Source organism: Lonchura striata, chromosome Z (assembly GCF_046129695.1).
Source record: "Lonchura striata isolate bLonStr1 chromosome Z, bLonStr1.mat, whole genome shotgun sequence".
NCBI classification, from domain to species: domain Eukaryota; kingdom Metazoa; phylum Chordata; class Aves; order Passeriformes; family Estrildidae; genus Lonchura; species Lonchura striata.
Genome location: NC_134642.1, coordinates 80,699,024 through 80,723,384, shown reverse-complemented (window position 1 = coordinate 80,723,384; position 24,361 = coordinate 80,699,024). Strand labels below are relative to the sequence as shown.

General features: G+C 38.7%; 1 protein-coding gene across 2 annotated transcripts in view; it reads left to right on the top strand.

Moving 5' to 3' along the window:
* Positions 1–24,361, top strand: part of MCC (MCC regulator of Wnt signaling pathway) — a 181,062-nt gene that overhangs the window by 37,778 nt on the left and 118,923 nt on the right. The window contains exon 1 of one of the 2 annotated variants that reach the window (XM_021524800.2): positions 6,385–7,130. The exons of the other annotated variant lie outside the window; for it this stretch is intronic. Coding sequence (XP_021380475.2) covers positions 7,074–7,130 — 57 coding nt within the window. The 5' untranslated portion in view covers positions 6,385–7,073. Of the gene's footprint in view, positions 1–6,384; positions 7,131–24,361 lie in introns of those variants that run through there. 2 annotated transcript variants of the gene reach the window in all.

Sequence of the window (24,361 nt, the reverse complement as noted above, 5' to 3'; positions counted from 1 at the left end):
AAGTGGTCACAGAAGTTCACATTCTTGTAATTTAAGTGCTCATGTCAACTAAAGTCGTGTAGAGCTTCAATCAGGGATCTGTCAGATGCTTGATTTGCATTTGCCAGAATTCACTGGACTGAAGATACTTCAAGTGGAACATTTCACTGGATCCAAATATACATAGTAGGTAAGCAGACAGATGGATAGATGCAGCTAAGTGTATGTACATGCATGTGGAAGAGTATACATGTGCATACACTTATTTGTGTAAGTACAGGATATTTACAAAGGTCATACACTGTACATATACAAATGGGTGAAACAGGTGTACATATGTATGTGTGTGTATATATACATATAGTCAGAAACTATCCAACAGTTCATCTGTTAAACATTCAGAGATCTTGTCCACAGATGGTGAAATGGGATGCTTGGCTAGGTGGGGGATGAAGTGCCAAAGCACTTCTGATGTAATCCAGGGGCCAGGACTCATCCCCTTTCTTTGTGGGAACTCATCAATCCATGGTTCAGGACACTCCAAGTTAGGGAGTTGAGTGTTCAGTGTGCCAGTGGTAATAAAAGTCAGAGTGGAGAGAAATCATGGAGTTAGGAAAAATAATTACATGCAGATGTCTTAGTATAGTTCAAGGGCTGCTGAATATTTGCAGAGGCACGATCGCAACTCTGGAATGAGGACTGGAGCTGAAATGAGAGCCTGTGAAAGACAAGGTACGAAACAAAAGAGAGGTAAGGAGTAAGGAGAGAATAGAGGGAACCTCACTATTAGAGACTGGGAAAAATAGGAGAGACTTAGCAGGGGAGTCTTTCTGGATTCTGGCAAATCTTTCTATAAAAGTGAGAAATTTTGGAAGAGGTTCAGTTCACAACTGATAAACAGGAGGAAATACAATTTGGATACCAAGGTAGTAGGGACTTGAAGTCAAATGAATTAATTTCCTAGTGGTTAATAACTGGAGGAATTATGGACTATGAAAGGATGCTAAGCAGAAGTATGATGGAATGAATTGTAGTTTATAGATTAGCCTTGGTGGTATTTCCAAGCAAGGAGCAAATAAAGTGATGATAATTAGGTGGCTGTGATGTAGAAATGGTTATTGTCTCTCTTTGTCCTCACAGATAAGTCACCAACATAAATGGCAGGCACAAATTGACTCTTAGTCATGTTCCTGTCCTGCCCTGATGCTGAGGCTCTTTGGGGGCAGCAGGAATACAAAATAATGTGATAGGTTTAGATGAAATGACAGGAAAAGAGAGTATTTGTTTGACAGGTTGGTGAGTGGCTTCATGGTGTGAAATACTGGAGGATGGAAAGAGGGATCAAATGTGAACTCCCAAGGAGACTGCTCAGGTCAAGGATGTGACTTTTTAAGTAAATTGAGTAGCTGGGGGAGGGTGAACAGGTGAGAGTAGCTGATTAAAGTGCTGTTTTGTAATTATATTGTTCTAGACATATTATCTGTTTCAGATTAATTGAGATGGTTTGAATGAAAGAAAAAATATTTGCTCCTGTTCTCTTCAGAGGTAATGCTTCATTTTTCAGTGTAGGTTACTCCAAATTGTTTCAAATGGGTTGGAATTTTTTTCTCTCAACCTATGTGCATAACCTTTACTGTCACTAATGAGAACAGTTTGCATCATGAACCTACCATCCCTTTCAGCCTCTCCCTCTTAAATCATAGTGCATTAGTGCTATTGAATAAAGAATTTTCTGGAAACATTATCCAACTTGTATATTGTATTGACTTTCTGCTTCCAAGTTTAGCTTTCATGGTAATATGAGTGCTGTTTTCTCCATGGAAATTTGCACTTTGGCACTATGCCAATGTGTTTTGTGTAAGAATGAAAAGGAAAAAAAATTGTACTCAAATTGTTTGTAGTATATTTGCAATACTTTCAGGTGTGATTTGTGTGTTGGATTGTGCAGAATGCTGCTCTAACTGTAGGGATGATACTGAAACAAACAAACAGGAACAAAATGCTCAGTGGACTTCAATTAGTTGCATTTCAATTACAGAGCTAATTAAACAGAACCAACTAAGAAGGCCTTATTTCATACATCCTGGAATCATGATCAGCTAATGGTGCATGTTGCATACACAGTGAAACTGCTTCTCAGAAGGTGGCACACACAATGCTGAAGAATATGTGACATGCATATATTTAGTAGATAATTACTTTTATGCTGTAGTTTTTACACTACAGCTGTTGAAACAAGGAAGGAATATTCATGTATGCCAAGTGTGACACCTGCTCCAGTAACTGTAAGAAAACATACTATTATAATTCCTGAGACATATTATGAGGGAGAGGTCTTATAAAATAACAAGAGCGCTAGTGTTTTGCATATTTTGTGGCACTTTCAGAAGTACAGATGAGAAAGGTGATGGAGCTGTCACTTGTCCCAAAAGAATCCTTTCACACTATGTGATAGAGCAAGTCTTATGAAATGCTTATTCAGATACAATCAATAAACTAGAAATCCTCAGTGAGTCTCAGACATATATCAATGATTTTTTTCTACAGCTGAATGAGAGTAAACAAATGGAACAGGGTGGCCATAGGATTATTAATTCAGCAATCAGCAAACAGGCCATGGTAATGGTTGTTGCTGCATAATTCTGAAATTATCTTGGGAAGAATCTGTCAGTGCAAATGCACTTACCACAAGCAGTATGTGCATCATGAGTGCTTTAGAGGTGCACAAGGCAGTAATGGATCAGAAATGCCATGCAATTGAGTGGAAGCCCAGGCCAGTATCTCTGTCTCAGACAAAGCGTGCAGTGGATGTTGTTTCTGAAGCCTCTGCTAGTCGTGTTTGTCCATCTTCTTGTTGCCCATTTCTTGTTACCCAGTTCTACATGGAAGCATCCACTGGCAGTACATCATCTTGGGCTAAGAAACATCTGATTCTTCTTCCCACTCCCACTCCAACCCCCTCCCTGCCTGCAGAGGCTAAAAAAGGAGTCAGGAGCAAGGCTGAGGGCAAGGAAGCATTGCTGTCCTAGGCAGGGAGCTGAGTCACCAAGACAGAGAATGGACAGTGAGCTGCCAAACAACAGAGACAGACTGAGTCCAACAGGCCCCTCTCTCACTGGGTCACAGGGTGCTCTGTTCATTTCCTGGCAAAGCAGAATTGGCATACTTGAGGTTTTCTTTTGTTTGCCTTGAAGCCTGCCTTTGGCACAAGCTATTGGGAAAATACACTTTGGCTTAAACAAAGTTCTTAGTACCCTGCTATTGTATTAGGTCACTCACATGTGTTTGGAAGTGGTGGAACAGCCCAGCCTGTGGATAGCTGGGCACGTCTATCAGGGAAGTTGATTTTGGGATATAACATTTTCATTTAGTTAGTTAACAGACTTGGAGAAACGCAAGGCAATCATGACATTTCACACAGGAACAAGTTCTACATCTTCAGATGTTCAGGATACATTCTTGATGTGTTTATTTTAAAAATTTGATGTAATAGTAAGTATTTTAGAAGAATTATTATATTTAGTCTTAGCCAGCCCTTCACAGTAAAGAAATGCCTGTTCAGTTTATAAGGATGTTGAAACAAGTGTTGCCAGTTTTTATAGGTTAACACTTGATGCTTTCTAACTGCAAAATGTCTAATCCCGTACCACGCAGTGCAAGTATGCAGAGGTTGCAGTGGGAGTCATCTGGGGTCAAAATAAAATAATTTTTCATCAGAGTTTGGTTTAACCATTTCATTCATCTGCACAAGTTATAATTAATTTTTAAATGTTAAACAAACTTTGTTCTGAAAGTAGCTGCATGTGTCTCCCAGGTTCTTAGGCACAATTGAAGCTGTGAATGCTGATGTTGTTTTTCAGTCAGTCTCTGTCCCTTTGACCATGTTACTGCATAGAGTAGGAAAAAGGCACGAAAAAAATCCTGTGTAGCATAGGTGTAGAATGCAGAATGGATCTCTTTCAGATCCTGAAGTGTCCTGGTTGGGCTGTAGTACCATGTGCTCTGGTCTGTCTGATGGCTGGTCTGCCAGAAATGATCAAACAGTGGTGAGGTTTAAAGAAAATAAATCACACATTTTAATTTCTGAATGCCTGTTCTCAGTCAGCAGGGAAGTATTTGGCAGTATAGGGATAGAGCATGGGAAGTGCAGTGTATTGAACCCATAATTAATATGGGTTCCTTTAGAAAAGGAAAAACCTCAGAACTTTATTCTTAGTATTCTTCTTCTGAGGATCAACCCTGTGTTGGTAAACCTGTGATAGATGTGATAGAACTGGATGAAGGTAGGATCAGAGCAGATTATAAACAGGAAAATAAAGTTTAATGTGGGTAGTAATCCAAAATACGAAAGACTGCCTTGTTTATGAAGGTATAGTTTTGAAAAGATAAAACATTTTAAAATGTACTGTGTCAGCTGCAGGAAGTTTTGAATGGAAGTCTATGGGTTATCTATGAAAAATGTGCTGGGTCACTATACAGCCCCTTTGTTTCTGGGTACAGATCCCTGTGAATCACATTTTAATGCACAGGAGGTCAGTGTACACCGCTGCTGTGGCAATGCTGGTGCTGCTGTCTGGAGAAGCCTCCTGTCCCTGCCTCCCCACGCCCTGGAGGGGACAGCAGGGTCTATCCCAGTGCCCTGGAGGGGACAGCAGGATCTGTCCCAATGCCCTGGAGAGGACAGCAGGATCTGTCCCAGTGCCCTGGAGAGGACAGCAGAGTCTGTCCCAGTGCCCTGGAGGGGACAGCAGGATCTGTCACAGTGCCCTGGAGGGGACAGCAGGATCTGTCCCAGTGCCCTGGACCCAGTGCCCTGGAGGGGACGGCAGGATCTGTCCCAGTGCCCTGGAGAGGACAGCAGAGTCTGTCCCAGTGCCCTGGAGGGGACAGCAGGATCTGTCCCAGTGCCCTGGAGGGGACAGCAGGGTCTGTCCCAGTGCGCTGGACCCAGTGCCCTGGAGGGGACGGCAGGGTCTGTCCCAGTGCCCTGGAGGGGACAGCAGGATCTGTCCCAGTGCGCTGGACCCAGTGCCCTGGAGGGGACGGCAGGGTCTGTCCCAGTGCCCTGGAGGGGACAGCAGGATCTGTCCCAGTGCCCTGGAGAGGACAGCAGGGTCTATCCCAGTGCCCTGGAGGGGACAGCAGGGTCTGTCCCAGTGCCCTGGAGAGGACAGCAGGGTCTGTCCCAGTGCCACCCTGTGCTGCGAGACTCCGTCCCTCTGCCAGCAGAGAGCAGTGCAGCCCTGCGGCGGATTGCAGGGCATCACTGGAAACACACGTGGCAAACAAAGCGGGTGAGTCAGGAGGAATACACACAGAATGCACAGAAGCACTGAGGCACAACTGAATGTGAAGGTGGGACAGGGAAGATGCACTCGATGGGAAAAACAATGGAGAGTGGAGGCAAGGCAAGGTGGGCATGAAAAGAGGACAGGAAATCCCAAAATACAGACTGTGCTAAAGCAAACTGGAGGCCTGAAGGATGAAAGTAAAACATCTTTGAACAAGATTGTGGCAATCCTGTTACTCTGTGAGCCACAGGAGTGTTACAGTTTCTGGTGCTGGGCACAGAGGAAGGACAGGGACCCAGGATGTGCAACGAGTCTGCAGTACCATAGAGCAATATAGGTGTGCTTTTCTGGATTCAACATATTAATGCACTTCTTGTAGTGAATTGGGGTGAATTATCCCTATGTCTGCATGCTGATACTAATATGAGACTAACAGAGGAGCAAAAAACTCACGTGGTTATTTCCAAAATGCTGATCTTGGAATACATTGTTTCCTATGAAAATGTTTTTGTCAGAGTACACAGTTTTTATCACATTTATTCCTTAGTCTTATATTTGGGTTTTTTTCTGAACTAATCTGGCACTTCAATAATATATTGTATTAAGATGGTCAGATAAATTTTAGCTGCAGAGGATTGTGTTTCCTACATCTGACTCAAGAACTAAATCAGAAATCCAATCAAAAAGTGTGTGGAGCTGTCATTGTGTTTTAGGGAACACAGGAAAGGGGAAGAGGAGTTGTTATTTCTTGTGATGGGCACAGGACATCCACAAACCCAGTTTATTAAGGATTTTTCCTCAATTTTTAGCAGAATGTTGAAAAAAAATGCTTTTTTCTTCCTTTCCTCTAGTAGCATCTCCTGAACTCTTTGTAAAATGTCAGTCTGTTATGTAAAATCTGCAGCATTCTAATGGTGCTTTCAGGCTTACTTTGACCTTTTGAAATCATTACAACCCCCCCACCCCCTACAGCCCCCCATTTTTCCTTACTTAATTGCACACAGGAATAGGGAAATAGGAATCCAATTTATTATTACCCAGGTGGCGTTTCCTGTTACTTAGCTTTATAGTTTTCTGTGTAGTAATTAGTATACAAAGCTGGAGAGATGCCTGTAGTTCCAAAATGAACTCTCTGTAGCTCCCTCCCTCTCTCCCTCCCACTTGCGCTCTCCTTTTGGCACCGCCCCTCCATGCACCCTTTAGCCAGCAGCAAGACAGCTGTGTTTGATCATAAACCACTTAAACTCCAGGCTTGCTGGCAGGGGAAACTTTAGCGTGAAGTGCAGCACTGGTTTCTCTCGGGGAAGGGAGCTTTCTTCTCTTTTCCTTTCTGCCTCCCCAGATACTGAGAGCTGTAGCAGCACTCTCTTTTTAATTTCTCTGTGAACTTGTGTGAAGCTCATCAAATTTTTCTGAGTATGTTCAGCGGCGTTGAGAGATGCCCTTTAACAGAGTTGTGGAAAAGAGAAGCATAAAGCAGATAGCAGAGATGAAGCACGCCTTGTAGATGGACTGAGACAGCCCTGGGATCCTGGTAAGCACGTCATTCCCTGCATTCTCTGAGCACTTCACATTATTAACAAGCCTCTCTAAGCAATGGATTGTCTGTGAAGTCAAAGCCAGTTCGGCTCTCCTAGAAGATCTTGCATCATTAACTTAAACTCTCAATGTGGAATAAAAATGGCTGTCTAGAGCAAAATGTATAAGAGAGAAAAATTTTGGAGAAGAAAGTATTGAATTAGTTGAACAAAGCTTTGAAGCATTACAATCTGCAGAAATCGTCAAGCCCTGAGAAGACTAATCATGAATTCTGGAGTTGCTATGAAATATGGAAATGAGTCCCCTGCAGAGCTGAGTGAGGTAAGCAGTTTCAGTGCCCTTCTTTACACTTTAAAAAGAAACATTCCCCATTCGGGCTTTCAGTCCGCGAGCAATGCAATTAAAAATTAATAGAATCTGTATCTTGCTATAACTTGCTGTGCCAGTCAGGAAATGACCTGAGCTTTTTTGCTGCTTTGCTCTGAATGAGTGGTGAAAGGCTAAAGATTGCAACCATGTAGAGACATTTTTCCTGTTACCCTGCAGCAGTGATTGTCTTCCCTCCAAGAGCTGTGTTTATACCCAACATTCATCTTTGCAGTAGGTGAAATATGGAGATCTCAGTTGAGATTAAACAGATGGTGATTAATTTAGGAGGGAAGTCAGGTGAGTAGAAAATGAAAAAAATTCATTGGTAAGACAACAACATTGGCAGAAGTTGTTTTACTTGTATTTAGCCAAGGTGATACTGTTTGTTTAGGTTAGATGAATTAGGTTACTTTCCTTCCTTGCCTAAAAGAAAACAAGTAATGAGAAACTTTTTCCTTTTTCACTGGAAACCATAGTCAAGCTGTTATTTCTTGTAATTGTGATAATGTTTTAGTGTAACATGATTGTGTGTGTTTTTAATAAATTTGAAATTAAAGCCATATCAGATGTTATGCAAATTCTTAATAAATACTTTAGAAGTGGCATACTTTTTCAGTTACTGGAATGTCTTAGATGTGTAATCCTTATGGGCTTTACTGAGAACTGCTAATTTAGTTATGCTATGAAATCCCAATCATTTGATTAAGGTAATTTGGTAGGAAATTGAATCCACAGTCTGTCTTGTCCCAGTTTAACTGAAGTGCTTCTCTGTTCCTTCTGCCCATTTTTTGATACACCTTTTACTGTGATGTATCCTGTATATGCTAGGTTTTTTAAGGATAGGATATGCTTGGCAGAATAAGAGAGTTAACAGTTTCTGGAGTTAATTGTATAGAGAAAGGAGATGCTGAGGTATAGAATGGAACAATGATATAAGTGGAATAAATCAGTAGGCTGGTAGAGGGAGGCAAGTAAATAGGTGAGACTTAAGCAAGTGCTGTACCCTGCCCTACAAGAGGACAGAGATTTGTTACTGGGAGGTCTGACAAAAGCAACATCATATGTGTTTCTCCTTAAAGTAGAAATAGTTCAGTTACATTATTTCTGTGTTAGTTTTTTCAAAGTATTGCTTAGAAATTTTATATTGGCAATTCAGCATAGGTGGGGTTCATAAATTCAGCATAAAAGCCTGGGTTACTTTTCGTCAGAGTTTCTGGCTGTTGTTTTATTGGTGGTGATTACTGCTTTCTATTCCCTCAACATTTAATTTTCAAGACTTTGCAAGATAAAATAGATCATGGAGTATCTCAAATAATTGATATTGGAGTCAGTATTTGGAGTAGGTACTATTTACATTGTACCTTGAAATTACTTATTCACGTTTCCTTCATGCATCGATTGAATAAGACTTTTGTTGTGAGAAATACCTTTTCTTTCTGATGTTTTAGCATGGGAGATATTGAAGGAGTCTGTGACTATGCAACACTGTCATTGTTTAGTTGGGATTTTTTCTCAACAAGCTTTCTTTAGTCCTTAGTTCACTTTTGGACTCCAGTGCTACAGAAGGGTTAGAAATAGGTTCCTTTTTGTCTGCAGGCATAGCAGAGAAGATCATAAAACTCCTAACTTTCCCCAGCTGCTTATCATAATTTGTTTGCTGTTCATCTTCATCTTTGCAGTTTGAGCTGCTCGTTTAGTGAGCCTTAGCCAGTCCCCAGTAAGGGCTGGGCCAGCTTCAGCAGTGATCTTGGGTAAAACACTGTGTTTTCAGTGAAACATGGAAGCCTCACAGAAACATCATATTCCACCTCTCTAGGGAAGAAGATGTGTAAGTGCTTTGAGATGTAGTAGATAGCTGCTCACTCCTATTTGTTAATTTCTCAAATAGCTCTCCTTAATATCTATGCTTCTTTTAGACCTTTCCCTCTTGGGAAAGGTCTTACTTGATTGGTACTGGCTATAATTGAAGGTAAAATGTCCTGGGTAGAGCTTGTACCTATGGTTTATGTATCTGTATTTTTCCCATCTTTGTTGTGCTCTTCTCCTTCCTTTCTGGCTCTGTCTTCTATACACCCTGTTTATTTTGATCAATGAAGGACAGTAGCCTTATGTTCATTTAAATGATGGAGAAATGGCTGCAACAGGAATTTGAATAAATGGCTGATGTCTTGGTGTTCACCTGCACCTCTATCTCTACCACTCATATGCTGATATTACAGTGGGCTGCTACTACTGTACATATCTGAATGGCAAATATGATAACAGACCAAGAAGTACTATGATTCACATGACACACAGTGGGTTTTCGTGTAGGTGCCTTAATCTCTTTATCTCAGTACGTGGAGCTCTAGGCATGAAACTACTGTTATTAAAATAAACAGGAAAGCTACAAAGCCCTGAAGACATAATAAAGGCATTCTTAACTGGATACATTAGACAAAAGAGAAAATAAATGTATTGCAATTCATTCCATCTGTATTAGAACTTTTTACCTGAGATTTTAATCTCTCTTTTGCAAGAATTAAAGGATATGTTTCTTGTGTGATTGTACAAACTTGTGTATGGTTGATGTTTGCTATTCCTAAACTCTTGTCCAGGTAAACAGGAGTCTTGATAGTCTTTATTTACTCGCCTGCCCCCATCCAAAGGTCATGCAGAAAGCAGACCAAAAAAATCTGATTTCTGTTGTAGGTTATTCAGACCTCCACAAAACTTAAACTCTGTGGTTCCCCAGCTCCAGAGTTCAAGCTGTTTTCTTATTGAAATGTGTCAGTTCATGTTACCCCATTTCTGCTCTTCTTTGCCTTCAAGTTTCAAGTCCAAAGAAAGAAAGATTATCCAGTTTACTGTTTGCATGGTGGATTTGTCATGGTGTACCTGCCTAGAGAGTTAGAAGAAACCTTGTTCTTACATAGCAAGGTGGTGTTAGGCTTGGTGGTTTGTTTGGCTGGGGCGTTTCTTTGATATATATATAAGATATAGTAAGAGAGGCAACACTGTTGTGTAGTCTGTGAGCATCTACAGCTGCTGTGGTACCTTTGTAAATAGGCAGTAGTAGCCAAAAAAGCTCTGTTCTACTTTTCTAAAATGGGCCTTTACCACAATTTGCAGAGATTGCCTTTAAGGCTTGAATCAAGGAAGGATGTAATTTTTATGTATAACTTAATACCCAAATTATTAAAGCTGTCATTGGATCCCTTCAACTTCTTACTCATAAAATTCTGAAAGCCTTTGTTGTAAACACAAGGCATATTTTTACAGCCAACATAATGAATTTTACTGAAAATATGTACAGGTTAACAGTGGGGTGTCCAAAATTGCAAACTGTTTTATACATCATTAAAAATGAAACTTTGTATCAGAATTTAAATGCTTTGCACCTATTGTCTATTCTGCAGAAAGAGGTGTTCATCTGGAAGGAGATAGATTGCCTAATCTGTATTTTCTTCCGTATTCAGTGGCACTACCTGGTTTTAAACCCCAGTATTCTGAGAAGGTATTCCTTACATATTAACACTGATTTTACCTGCTTCCCTCCCATTCATTGTGGAGATGATGTGCTGAAATAGAGAGAGCTGATATCTGACCTGGTACACCTGTTGGACTGAATGTGGCCAGCACTTATTCCTGTGCCTGATGCTGGGACAGTTAAAATTAGTAGTGCAGAAATGTGAAGGAAATGTTAAATGCTGAGTTTAGTGATATTTTTCTCAATTGTATACTTAAGAGATAAGTTTTATCCTTGAATTAAAAGCCGAGCTGTGTTCTTTGCTATAATTTTCATTAAGTGAGCCTTGTGGATTTGCTGGTAATAAGACTGTGCCTAAGAGATTTTGTAATGATGTAAGGGCTGATATTATAGTAAAGCAATATGTTCATCATTGCAGCTGATTTGTATTATGTTACTATTTATTGTGGTTTTTTAGCACTTGCTGCATGAGTTGATCGTGTATAACATCTGAAAAGTTTAGTATTTTCTGCATGGCAAAATTAGGAGATAGCATGCTGCTTTAGGTGCACACTTTACACCTCCTGTTTCTTGATGTTTGGAGGTCAAGTGTTTAGGATACTGCTGTTGTATGTGACAGCATTAGTTACAGCTTCATATTCTTTAATCCTTCAACATTGACTGGAATAAACAGATGGGCTCTTTGTCTTGGAAAGATTACTAACTTCTTTGTTTCAACAAGGTGTTTAAAATTTAGGGGAGGGAAAGGAAGGAAAGGCTTTAAAGCTGGTGTTTGTAGAAAGCAGAAAAATGAGTTTGTGCAAAAGATTTCACAAAAATGTGAAGAAAGGACCAAGTCTGAAAGGCTTAAATTCTGACTTTTTAGTAATTTTACAGTGGGACAATATTGCACTTCCTTCTTAGATTTGTATTCCACTGCTGCTCTACTTAAAAAGTAGACTCTTATGAAGAACATAGTTGGAGAATTGCAGAAACAAGAGGGGTAGTATGGCTTGGAGTTGTGTACACAAGTCCAGTGAGTGTGAGGGAGCTGTGGGGTGTGAGGTGGGTAACCAGTAGAAGCAGGACATCACTCAAAGCCTCCTGGCAGAGGAAGAGTTCAGACGGGACCATCCCCACCCTCAGGTACTTTCTCATGTGTGCCTCTGTTCCTTTAGAACAAGTGCCAGCTTGCCAGCTTGTGCTGTCACTGTATCTAGGTGTGGGGAAAGAGCACTGATGGAACGGGGAAGAGGTTTTTTTTATGTCTTCCAAGGTAGGATTAAATCCCAAACACTTGTTTTATCTTCCTGAGCTTGGTAGTCTTCCAAGAAAATCAGTGAGCAAATATCACCCCAATACTTCATCAGCTTCCTGAATGGTCTCTGGTCATGCAATGAATGTGCCAGGGTATTTCCAATACCTCTCATGAGCAGGTAAACACCATATTCTACTGCAATTCCATCTCTGCTACAGGCTATAACCTCAGCTGTCAGTGCCAAAGCTGTGCAGGTTGTAACACAGAAAGGTGTACTGTGCCTTGCTAACAGAGGCGGTGTGTTTTTCCCAGTCAGAGGATGTTTTGGGAAATGTGATAAATTATTAATCCTTTAAAATATTGCAGCCTTACTATAGAGTGGACTGTGGTTATCAAACAGCAAATATGGCACATTTTAAAGTTATTTTAACCTTGATAAAGTTGCGTTAACTGATTTTTTTCGTAACAGTAGGCAAACCAAAGAGGTGAACAGTGTGAACTGCTAAACTCTTAGAAAAGCAAGCATTACAACCCAGTATGCTTAAATCAAAGTACCTTAAGGAGAAACTTTCTTAAATGGTTTCTAGTGGAGACCTGGGTAAAACTTCCATCTGGAGGTAGCAACACCTGTAGCCTTACAAGGGTGTTCCCAGCTTTAGTGCTTCAGAGATGCTGAGGTAAAGTTTGCAAATCTCTGGGTGAACTCTTTCCTCTTTCCTTTCACATGAGCTTTGTGAAGAACTAATCAACCTTACAAATCTGACATTTCCGCATGCTGTTGTTATGAGGAGTGTGGAGACATTAGATGTGAAATAAAATCACAGATTTTAAAGACTTCCACTGTGTCTCTGTTACAGTGATGTGTTTATAATAACTTAAAGAAAATGCTTCAGTGGTAAACTTTATGGGCATGCTCCTGGACAGTGACTCTAAGTCTGAATGCAACCTTTAGACTGGGTCCATAGTCAAGCTGAAGGTGCTCCAGCATGATCAATATATGTAATTTACCGTGTGCATGGTATTTCCAGTGTTAAAAAACACTGTGACTTCAAAGAAAATGTTTTTTCCAGGATTTGTTTGAGCTGCTTATCAGGCACAGAGTGTGTTCCAGGCTTGGCTATTATTAAATTGAAGCACTATAAAAAGATTAGTTAAAATGCCCAGACACTGTCAGGACTGATAATGCTCTTCTGCAGCCTCCTAATGAAAAAAAAAGACAAAGATTATGTAACTTATCTGCCTGATACTTTAATATCCCTTGCTCCTGAAAAAAACATGTTTGAAAAATGCCTTACATGCTGTAAAATCTTTTAGTACAAATATATGCTATGAAAGTACCATTAACAATGCATTGGATTGTTGAATTGTGTTTACAGATTTGATGTTTTTATTCATAGATAAAAATGCCAGAGTTTATTCCTGGAAGATTTTTGGAGATAAGGATTGTAATCTTTTTCCTCCTCCTCTTCCAGCTTGGAAAAGGAAAAAGTGCTATTGCCTTTGATCAGACCTTAGACATACCAGAACATGGTTCTGTGTGGGAACAATTACCAGATTCTTCTTTCAGAAGGTATTTTTATGTATTCCTCTGCAGTCTCTGAATTTGTAGTTTGTAAAAGGATGCATAAAAGAAGAATCCATAGATTGCAAGGCTAAGGTTTGCAAAGGAAGAAGTTTCTGTGCTGTGTATGTGGGAAGAGAGGCTGTGTCATTGGTTTGGTCACCTACAGTGAAGTGTCATTACATTCCTCTTCTGGGGCTCTGAGTAGTTTATGTACAATTGGAAACGAAATGTGTTCATATTGCTTCTGGGTATTTTCCTTATGTTTAGGTTTTACTGTCTTTGTGACATTGCATGGTACTTCTAGCTGCAGGTTTTACTTGTGATGAGAATTTCTGCTTGTCACGTAGCATGGAAAGGTTTGATTGTAGTCTTCTGTTGCATGTAGTAATAATTTGCCAATTAATATAGTCTGTGATGGTCTCAGAGTTCAGAGATTCTGAGGGATGAAGGTTTGGTGTGAGGATCTGATGCTGGTAAAAAAGGCTTCTTGACACTGGCTGGCAAACTACTTTAGGCAGTCCCATGTCAGGATTTCCCATTTAAATTAACTGTCTGTATGAATGATGTATATTTTCTGTAGATTTAGATTTTAACTGTCTCTAATGAATAGAAATATTCATTAAGACTCTGGAAATTGGCCTACACATTCTCACTCTGTTGTGATTGTATATGAAAATTTGCCATTAAAATCACAATATTTACAGAAATCTTTTCAGCCCTCCCAAATGAAAAGAAGTATATTTTCAGTATGCTTAGATGTACCCCTTATTGTTGTTTGTAATAATATTACTTGCATGCAAAATTTTATAAATTACCCTCAGTGACCTTTGCAGAATTTTTGAAATGCTTCAGAAGGTGGTTGCTGGATTTTATTGCACATTATTGGGATATCACTAAAATGTAGTACATTCCAAAACAGAAATTTACATCAGGATTATGGCCATCTACTGATAATTGAAATAAGGTACTGTTTTAAAAACAGGCCATTTATGCATTTTAAAATGTGAGGCTATTTCAGTGTTTGATAGGTTCACAACAGCACCTCTGGCTTCTAATCTGCCAGAACAATTTTTTAAAGCAGAACTGTTGTGGTGACAGAGAAATACAAGATTGTCACTATACTACGTGGAAAATCCAAAACTATTCCAGTGACAACTCAGTATCCTTCTGAACTGATTTGGTTGAACTGATTGAACAGAGATTTGGCTGAAGCTGGTGTTCCCACAAAGCAGCATAGGTGCCTATCTTGAAAGGTCTTCCCTTTGCAGACTGTAAACACAAAAATATCATTTGCTTGCAAAGACACGTTATCTGGCCTTCATCTACAAGAGGCTGTGATAATCCTACCCCAAACTGTGCTGGTTTGTTTCCTATCCTTCCTTCCTATCGTTCCTATCAAACTGGATACCTCTAGTTTGATAATCATTTGAACTTTGCATCCTATCTAAATGGCACAGTTTGTTTATCATTAAGCTGTTGCCAGGTATAGGAGGTAGTAAAATCTCGCTTGCTGTTAACTGTACTTGGGACTGCCACTCCTTAAGAGGCACATCAGCTGAATCTTCCTTCCTTTGCCTGGATTCATGTGCTCAAGATGGGTTTTGCAGCCATGTAGAGAAACCAAAGTGGGTGTTTGTCATTTGCAAAAAAGACCTTTAGAATGCTGTACTGAGGACTGTCCTTTGCTGTTATATATGTTACATGTTTGACTTTTTCTTCCCCCTTTTTACATTACATACAAAATGTTTTATCTTAATAAGTTCCTTCTCCCATCTCTTCATCTATTTTTTTTTTTTTTTTTTGCATAGCACTGTACAGCATAATTTTTTCCAAGCTACTGATGCTGCTTTTGTCTAATTTACTGACTTAGGTGTTTCTTTTTATTTTTTTTATTTAAACTGATATCCCAGTTCACTTGAATTTTTTAATTTAAAAAAACTCATGGTGGTTGACCTATTCATCAGCTAGTTCTTTCTTTTTGTGTGTTGTGATCTCACTCCTGTAAGGAAGAGATGAGTCTCTCTTGATTCTTGGTATAGCACAGGTCAGTGATCTGCCAGGGTATAACTCCTCTGGTGGAAGGTCTGGCCTATGCCAACTAAAAATGCAGTTAATTTCAGTGAAAGACATAAGTAAATCTTTGAGATAAAAATTTTTGTCTGCCTGAAGCAAGTAGGTGTCTGCTGTATGCAAAGAAAAAGAAACTGTTAAGAGTATTTCCAATTATACTTTTCTGTCCTATGAGATGCTGGATTAAAGAATGGACAGAATATCTTTATTTCTCCTCTTCCACTAATGGATATCTTCCCTGTGTAGCAAAGTATGAAAAAATGTATTGGTTCATAGCTGTCAAGGCATAATTGCATGGAGATCTATATTAATTTAGTTACTTGGTGAGAGAGATTTGCAAAATGCAGAACTTTTTTCCCATGCTTTTTAAAACTTAGATTCTGTCTCACATTCTGCAAGGTTGAATACCTCTGAATACCCATAATTATCTTTCTTTGTGAAACTCCATGCAGTTGAATTTCAATACCTACCCCTTCTGGAATGGAAATAAATGTGCTAATTGCTTTTCACGAAGGTAGATTTTCTCCTTTCCTGTGAGAGTTTCTTTTAACTTCCTATATTTCTGTATTGTGTGTTAGGCTGAATCTCTTTTTATAGCGTGTTTAAGCACTTTTAAATACAATGATTGATGCCAGTGTTATAGGCAAGTGTCATATCTCATTCAGAATGTTACATAATCATATTCTTCAGTAATGAGATGTCATTTCCCATTATAGAATCACAAAATGGTTGAGGGACCTCTGGTGATCACCTGGTATAAGCCCCCACTCAGGTGGGGTCAACTAGAGCCAAGTGCCCAAGACTGTGAAAAACTTTCTGATATCTCCAAGGTTGAAGACTCAACCATCCTCCCTGAGCAACCAGTGTTCGGTCATCCTCGCAGGGAAAAGGAGTTTCCTGAAGTTCAGAGGGAACCTCCTGTGTTTCAGTGTGTGCCCATCACCTCTGGTGCTGTCACGGCACCCCTGGAAAGAGCCTGGGTCCATCCTCCTCGCAGCCTCCCCGCAGGAGTTTTGTACATCGGTGAGATCCCCTGAGCCTTTTCTTTTCTGGGATGAACAGTCCCAGCTTTCTCAGGCTTTCCCCATAGGAGAGGTGCAAAAGTCCATCCATCATCTTGGCATACTTTTTGTGACAATATGTCCATGTCTGTTTTGTGCTGGGGAGCCCAGAATGCACCCAGCAGTCCAGCTGTGCCTCACTAGAGCTGAGAACAGCAGAAGGCTCACTCGCACTTCTCGATCTGCTGTCCAGGCAAAATCCATCCATCTTCTTTGCAGCAAGAGCATATTGCCAGCTCACATTCAGTTTGATGTCCACCAGCTTCCACAGGCCTCTTTCCCTTCAGAACCTTATCCCACAGGACTTTTCCAAGGAGAGGTCTGAGTGAAATCTACAGCTGTGATCTTGATTTTTAACCACCTCTCTCCTCTCTGGGTCATAAACTCCACTGTCTTGCAGTTATGAAAGTGGTCAAATAATCTTTCTGTAATACTATTTCATGAACTGTTGTGCCTTTGAAAATGATAGGAGCACAGTATGTACTGGAATCAAAAACAGAAAAAAATCTTTTAGAAAAATCTTTTAGAAATACCAAAGGAACTTTCTGTGAATAAACACAATATTAACTTGCAGAATATGTATTGAATTAATTCTATCAGAAACTTTTCTATCTTAGAAGTGGCAAGAGAGGATAGTATCCTAGCATGAATAATTCCTTTAAAGGAATTAGTAAGCTTCAGAAATTGTCCGTTTATTTAAACATTTAATTTCATTCTGTTGAGTGGTATGATTAGAATTTAGTAGATATTTGTATTGTTCTGATTTAAAAGAAAAAAGGCAAAGTGCTACAGAGGATGACCTACAGTGATAAAAAAGAAAAAAATAGAAGGGGAAGACCTTTCCACTGTTTGTCTTTGTGCCTTTGTTGTTAATTTTTAGAGCAAATTACAGTGGCTTTTCATGGAAGATGTTTTCCTTCCAAGAGAAGAAAGGAAGAATTTTGCAGTTTTAGTTCTTACCAGATGTTGACATTATGTATGTTCTGTCTTGTAGAATGCTGCCTTCATAAGAATCTGAAAAAGCATTACTACAGAAATAAATCACAGTAGGGAAGTTTAAATTTAGATTTTGTTTTTTAAATACAGTAATGTGGGAGTTTCTAGTGATAATGAGTTTTCTGTTAATCCAGAATCTAGCTTAGTTTGTTCACTTAAATCAGCTTTGAAGTTAAACTTAGATTTCAAAGATACATTCATAGTAAATTCAGTCTAAAAAGAATGCAAATAATTCCTGATGTGGATATGGATGTCCTGGATGTTTAGTACTGCATTACACCAGGTCCCTGAGGATGGCAGATTTATTTGGTATATCTGTGTGTTGCTGTCAGGCACTATTGGACGCCATTTCTGAGAAGCAGGAAATTCTACAGTGATTAAAATCCACACACAGTCTGCTCATTAACAATGTATAAACACAGTTTCCAGTGCAAAGCTAAAAAATAGTTATTCCCTTCCCTGTGAAAGGACTTTTTCTTAACACCATTGTTCTGTAACTGTGAACACTGGTACTTGGCGCAGTCAGGATGGAAGCACTCTGCAGTGGAGGAAAAGCTGAGGACAGGAATCAGCGTCCATTGGGAAAGGGGGAGGGAGCAATAGAAAGATGTCAAGAGGAAATACACCTCAAACTTAAGAAGTTATGTGAGTCTCATGTGAACTTTTGCCATTGCTGATTCATGACTTCAAAGGGTTTCAGGGCATCATTCTGACAACTGAGTCAGCATTCATTTTTTAAGTCTAACAGCAGAGATTTTACTGAGAAATGAAAATTATGGATTTATGTGGTCTTTTGAAGTCAGTGAAGTAATTCACAGTTGAGTTATAGTTTTTTGATGTTTTCTAGATTTGTTTTCCCCATCAAACTGGGCTGTATCTAAAGCTGTGCTATTTATTTGTCTGAATGGGAACTGTGAACAGTTGGTAGCCTTACATCATCTATCTGACTTATCCTGGAATAGTTAAAGAACCATGCTGCCAAGATTTAGTGATTATTATTTATTTAAACCAAGTATAAAACCCTGTATTTTGTACAGAATATATAAATAGAACAACTGATAGAGTAAGCTTTGTGTTAGATTTGAAATCCAGTAATATGCAGTACCATTGCCATGACAGTGATGCTTTGTCCCTTATAGTGCATGTCATTTAAGGAGCTGAAATAAGCTGCACACCATTATTGATGTAATTCTGTCATTGTAATGTATAAGAAACAACTCTACTATTTCCATTTATTAATTTCACTATGTTGCCATGATTTATCAAAAATCTTATTAATCAAACTAGTATTTCAATCGCAGTTGCTTGGCTTGGTCTTGCAAAGAGGAATTAATCTAGCTGGAGCATGGTTATGAAATTATACTTGAAACAATTCTTTAGCAAAACAATGATTTTTAGAGGATTTTACTGATAGGCTGAATTGGTACAGGCTTACTTCTTTAAAGAATGACAGTGTTCTAGCTTTAATGTGGATTTTATGGCATTGCTTGAAGAGACAATATGATCTAGTAACTTTGAGAAAATTGATTTTTGAAAAAGGTGGCCATGACACAGAGGATTTCTAGACCATGAGGTCTTCCGATTTATGTATTTTTAGATAAATTATTAACATCCTTTTTCTCCTGCCCATAGTAGTTGTATTTAGAGCCTGTAAGCTCAATCAGCAGATGTTAATTGGGTTTTATAGTTTGCCTCTGAGAAGACTTTTCTGCTTTTTTGTTTTCAGTGCCTGCAGTTCATGCTCTTCTGTCCTCCTTAGAGCTTCACTAAATGCACTGTGTGTTCTCAGCTTTCATTAGTCTTTTCTTTCAGCTCTCTTGCAGTTGCTTATTTATTGTTGCTGCCCTTGATCCCTTTGCCTTTCACATGTGTCAGTCTACCTCTTCCCTGTCCCTGTCCTTTTATTTATGTTGCACTCCAAGACTTATGCAGGGTCCTCCAGAGTTCTCACTGATATTCTTCAGTCAGGGAAGAAAGAATCCCCCCTCTGGCAGGACTGACTGTGTGAGGCTGCAGGTGCTTGGAGAAAGGGCTTGGTTCTCTTGGCATAAAGGCAAGCTTCTGTCCTGTGATTAATTAGCGTGATGTTGCAGCAAATGAACTGTTGCAATTAAACCAGTACAGTAATGGAACACAGTGAGCAACAGCACTGAAGGCTGGCATGGGCTCAGGGAGGCTGATCCCAGGTGCTGTTGGTCCAGCCAAACCATTTTCACAAAAACCCACTCCTATTTTGTACCCATAGAGAGTTCCTGAAGATTACACAGTATTTAAAAGCCTAATGATGAAAGTAAGATTTATGGAGAATTTATGGTTTGAGTTTTCTGCCTCAGGAGTTGTACTTTTTTGTTGTGGAATACTTTGTAAAAAGTCAAGCTTCCTTCACAAACTGACATTGTGAGAGGGCTTTTCCTGGAGAACACAAAAGTTATGATCGCCAGGCTGAGTTTTACTGAAATTCCTGTGTCTCGCATTACTATTTTGCAAATAGCTGTCTCCTCAGAGTTTAGCTTTGATGACTACGGGCCATAAGCAGTAATAGGGTATGAGGGTACCTTTACCTTTCCCTGAGATCCCTCATGCAATCTGCTGAAATATCCTCCTCTTCAGTAACTTTTTTTCTGTGATAGCATTTGTAAGCTTCTGAATGTCGTTAGTTCTGGTTGTTCTGAACTATAGTAATGGTAATTTGCAAATGCCATATGCTTAGAAGTTCCACAGTGCCACTACTGTTTCTTCTTATTCTTCTTGCCCAAAGCCAGAGTCTTATGGCAGACTTCAGCCAAAGCTTAAAAGGGAAAACAAAATGTTTAAGCAGAGAAGAAAATATTACTGAATGCTTTGATGCTCTTCTTTCCCTAAAAGAGAATAAATGGCTTTGAAGTTTAACTTAGTTCTGTTCCACCTGGTGGTTTACTAACCTGTCTGTGGCATTTTAACAGAAATTATGAAAAACATTTGATCTAGATAAACTGAGACCTTTGTGACCAGGGGGAAGGCATGGGCATTTCAGCATTGCTGCAGTGTCTCATGATATTAACCAGTGTTTTGCTGTCATTGCTGCTGTATTTCCTGCATAAAATTTTATATGCATTAAGATAAAAACCTGGCAACATCCTAATAAGTGGTATGCAGTTCATAGTTATATGCAAAATACATTGTGATTGTGAACTCGTTGCATTATAATAATTTTTCTATTTAAATCTTGAATTTTTTAAGCCCCACAAAAACATTGCTTCTCATTGTGCTGAACTAAAATGAACACTGAAGTAAAAAGATACTGTAAAGGACAGAGAGTACAGAGTTCTTTGCTAGGTGATGTTCCAAGAAATATTTTTTTGCAAGCCTGACAGTATTTCCAAATTATAAGTAAAATATACCCATTCAAAACTCTGTGGGTACAAAAATAATACCATTTTTTTGGTCACTTTTTTTTTGGTGACTCTGGTTTTTTTTTTGTCAAAGTGATTAAAAAAAAGTACAGTCCTAAACTACCTGCAAGTTGCAGTTTTACAGCAGTGCTGAGAGAGTTCTGTTTAGTTCTAGTAAAATATTTCTATTTAAGACTGGGTGACATGAAAAAAGTAACTCATTGATATTGTTGCTTGATAAATTGTTGTTGCCAAAAAATATTGATCATCTAAGCAGTAGACTAATGAAGTTCACATAATTTTGTGTTAGTTGGACAAACTAGCATTTGAGGATTTAACTAATCTTGCAAATACCAATGTTTACTGACATAGGCCTACCCATGTTCTTAGTGAGTTTTTATATGAAAGCTGAAGCAACCAGTATGAAATTGATTTCTACTTTTATTAAAAAGTTCAGTGCAGATTTAAGGATAGCATTTTCCAAGTGTTTTGGGGCTGAATGAGAACTGGCATCTTGTGATTTTGTTGAATATTTTTTGTATGCGTTGGGACTCATAGTAAAAGGTATTTTTAACTGCTCCAGAAAATACATGTTTGTAATGGGGGAAAAGAGAAATAAATTGAAAGCAGTTTGATTTTCCACCTAATTAAAGCTCATGAACTGAACGGTGATTGGTGGATTCCATACACAGGATAAAAAAATAATGAAATTCCTTTATGAAAAGTAAAATAAGTATGCTGCACTGAACACAAGTAAAAGTGCTTTCCTACTGGGTCAAAAATGGCAGTGTAGATGATCTATTACAGAACTTTCTGCTGGGGTAGCTGCAGAACATGACCAAAAACACATGGGAATTTAGTATCCTGGAGCCTTCTAAAGCTGCAATATAGTCAGTTGTTGTTTGTGGCATGCAGCTTCTGAGAATCACAGCTGGATTACTCAGACCTTTTTTAACATGTAAGATTCTTGGCATGAATTCCAGTTGAGGTGAGGCAGAAAACCATTAGAGACAGCGGAGATTCCAAATGGCTAATTGTTTTAAAAGGAAGAGTAGTAAGTAGCATGTAGTGTGTTTGTCCCAGGGCAAGAGGAAACTTGGTGATCCCTCCCTTCCCATGCTTAATTTAAGAAGAGTAAAGATTCTATTCTTATTTGTGTCTATTTATTTATTTACAGAGTTGTTCTGAGCAACAGTGAGTGATTTCAGTGTTCTGAAAATACAAAATTCTGTGTATCTACTATATATTACACACTCCTTTAAAACATCAGTGGTATTGGGAAAAGGACAGCTGCTTTTGATTTAAGTTAGAAGAAGATAATCCAAAGGCAAATTATTTGCTGATGGAAAGAAACAGAAATTGTTTGAAACTTTTTTTTTCTTAAGTTAAATTATTTGCAGAATCATATTTTGGGAAATGAGGCTGACTGATTCTGCTCTGTATGGATCTAGATTTAATTTTTTCCTTCTTTGCATACTTGGTTGGACTCTCTAAAGTCTTGTCCATTAGTTTATAATAAACTGTTGGTCAGTAATATTCTAGCTTTGTCCTCTCCCTGTTGAAGTCTAAAAGGACTGCTATACTATCATTTTTGGCTTTGGGATGTTCCATTTTAGAGCTTTATCAGAGTCTCTAAAATATTTCTCCCTCCTCCCTTTCCTCCTGGCTCCAATTTTGAATATATGAGAAATAGAGATGTTTTGTTCAACGATAATGCAGTTTTTCTGATGCTGTTGTGCTAGTATATTTTTCTTTGCTAACAGCGTGACATTAAATACTTTTCCCTCCATGTTTTTCTTCATGTTTTCCTATTTCTGAAAGCCCTGCTTTCTCTGGCCATGTTCCAGAGAAAAGGATGTTGTTTTCCCAAAGGATTACTTGAATTATATATATAATGTAAAACCTGACAATCTCAAGGTCTGTTTCTTTATATCAAAAAGCTGATCTTAGTCTAAGCGTGTTAGAGACTGTATCTGAGAGTCTTAGAGCCACCATGAAAAGAGACATGGTGAGAGGCCTCTGCTTTCTAATCATCCTGATTAGTTCTTGGTCGTAACTGAAGATTGACCACTTGACCTATTAAATGAAGATGCCATTTTATTGTGATAGAAATACTAATCTAAAAATGTTACTTGTGCAGCTTTTAAAACCTTTTCTTCTATGATTCATGGAACTGATCCAGCTGTTACTGAATATCTAGACTGCCCAGTGTCCAAAATATTGTTCTATCTGGTGTCTCCTGAACAGACCATAGGTACCAAAAGAGCAAGAGGAATGGCAGTAATTGGTCTTACTTTTGCTATGATATGTAGCTAACAACACAGAATATGGAAATTAATACACCAAAGAATGTATCCATTTATGAGTCACGTCTTTAAAGCAGGTGAGTTTTCACTCTTACCATAGATTTTAGCAGATTTTAGATTTTTCCACTTAAAGAATTATCTCTTCCATAAACCCCATGTTTCCATGTTTCTCTCTGATTTAAAATACATTGTTTGATAATAGTGTACTTTCATAGCTTCATCTGAGGTTCTTGGGATGACAGTAGTTCTTTAACTCCAGGTTTCATGATCTAACATCTCTCCTTGGCACTTGGTTCTTTCAAAAAGTCTGTTATATTAATGTCTGTTTAATCTCAAATCAATTAAGAATTTATTTTGCATTGAATTTTGTCCAGGTTTTATCTGTGCCTCATGGTTACATCATGCTTTCTGACTACAGCAAGTTCACTATCTTAATAAAGCAAGATTTAAGAGAGCTGCTCTCTCTGATGACTCATCTGCAAAGAATAACAAAAGGGCTTGACATAAGAATAAATTATTCCTTAACAGACAGTGATTGGTCTTGATGGAGATGAAAACTGTGGATGAAATAAAACAAGCATGTCATGCTCATTTCATAAAAACTACCCTGGTATAATCAGAATGGCTTTCAAGGGGTCAGAGGTGTGTGCAAGTCATGAGGAATCATAATTTGCACAAACCATGTCTTTTTGGTCTTATTGACTGTATCTCTTAAGAGCCACTATTATGCAATACAGTTAATCATCAAGGGAGTTTGGGTTTATGGTGCATATTTGAAAGAAACTTTTTTTAATTGCTGGAGCTTTATGTTGTTGACTTTGACTAAGTGCATTAGTAAATGCTTAATTTAAAGAGATTCTGTCACACTGAAACATAATCCTTTTCATTTCTTTTCTATTATTATTTGAGAGGAGTCTGTCTAAATCTAAGAGTCAATTCCTTTGCCAGCAGTGTGATTTCATGGCCACTCTGCTTTTTGCTTTCTTCAAGGTGTTTTCTTTCCAGCAGTCAGTAAGAAAATCAATTTGTGTAAAAAAAATTTCTAAAATCTGCAAAATGTAACATACATTGAGTTAATTAAGCATTTTTTCCCAAGCAGTAATTAATCT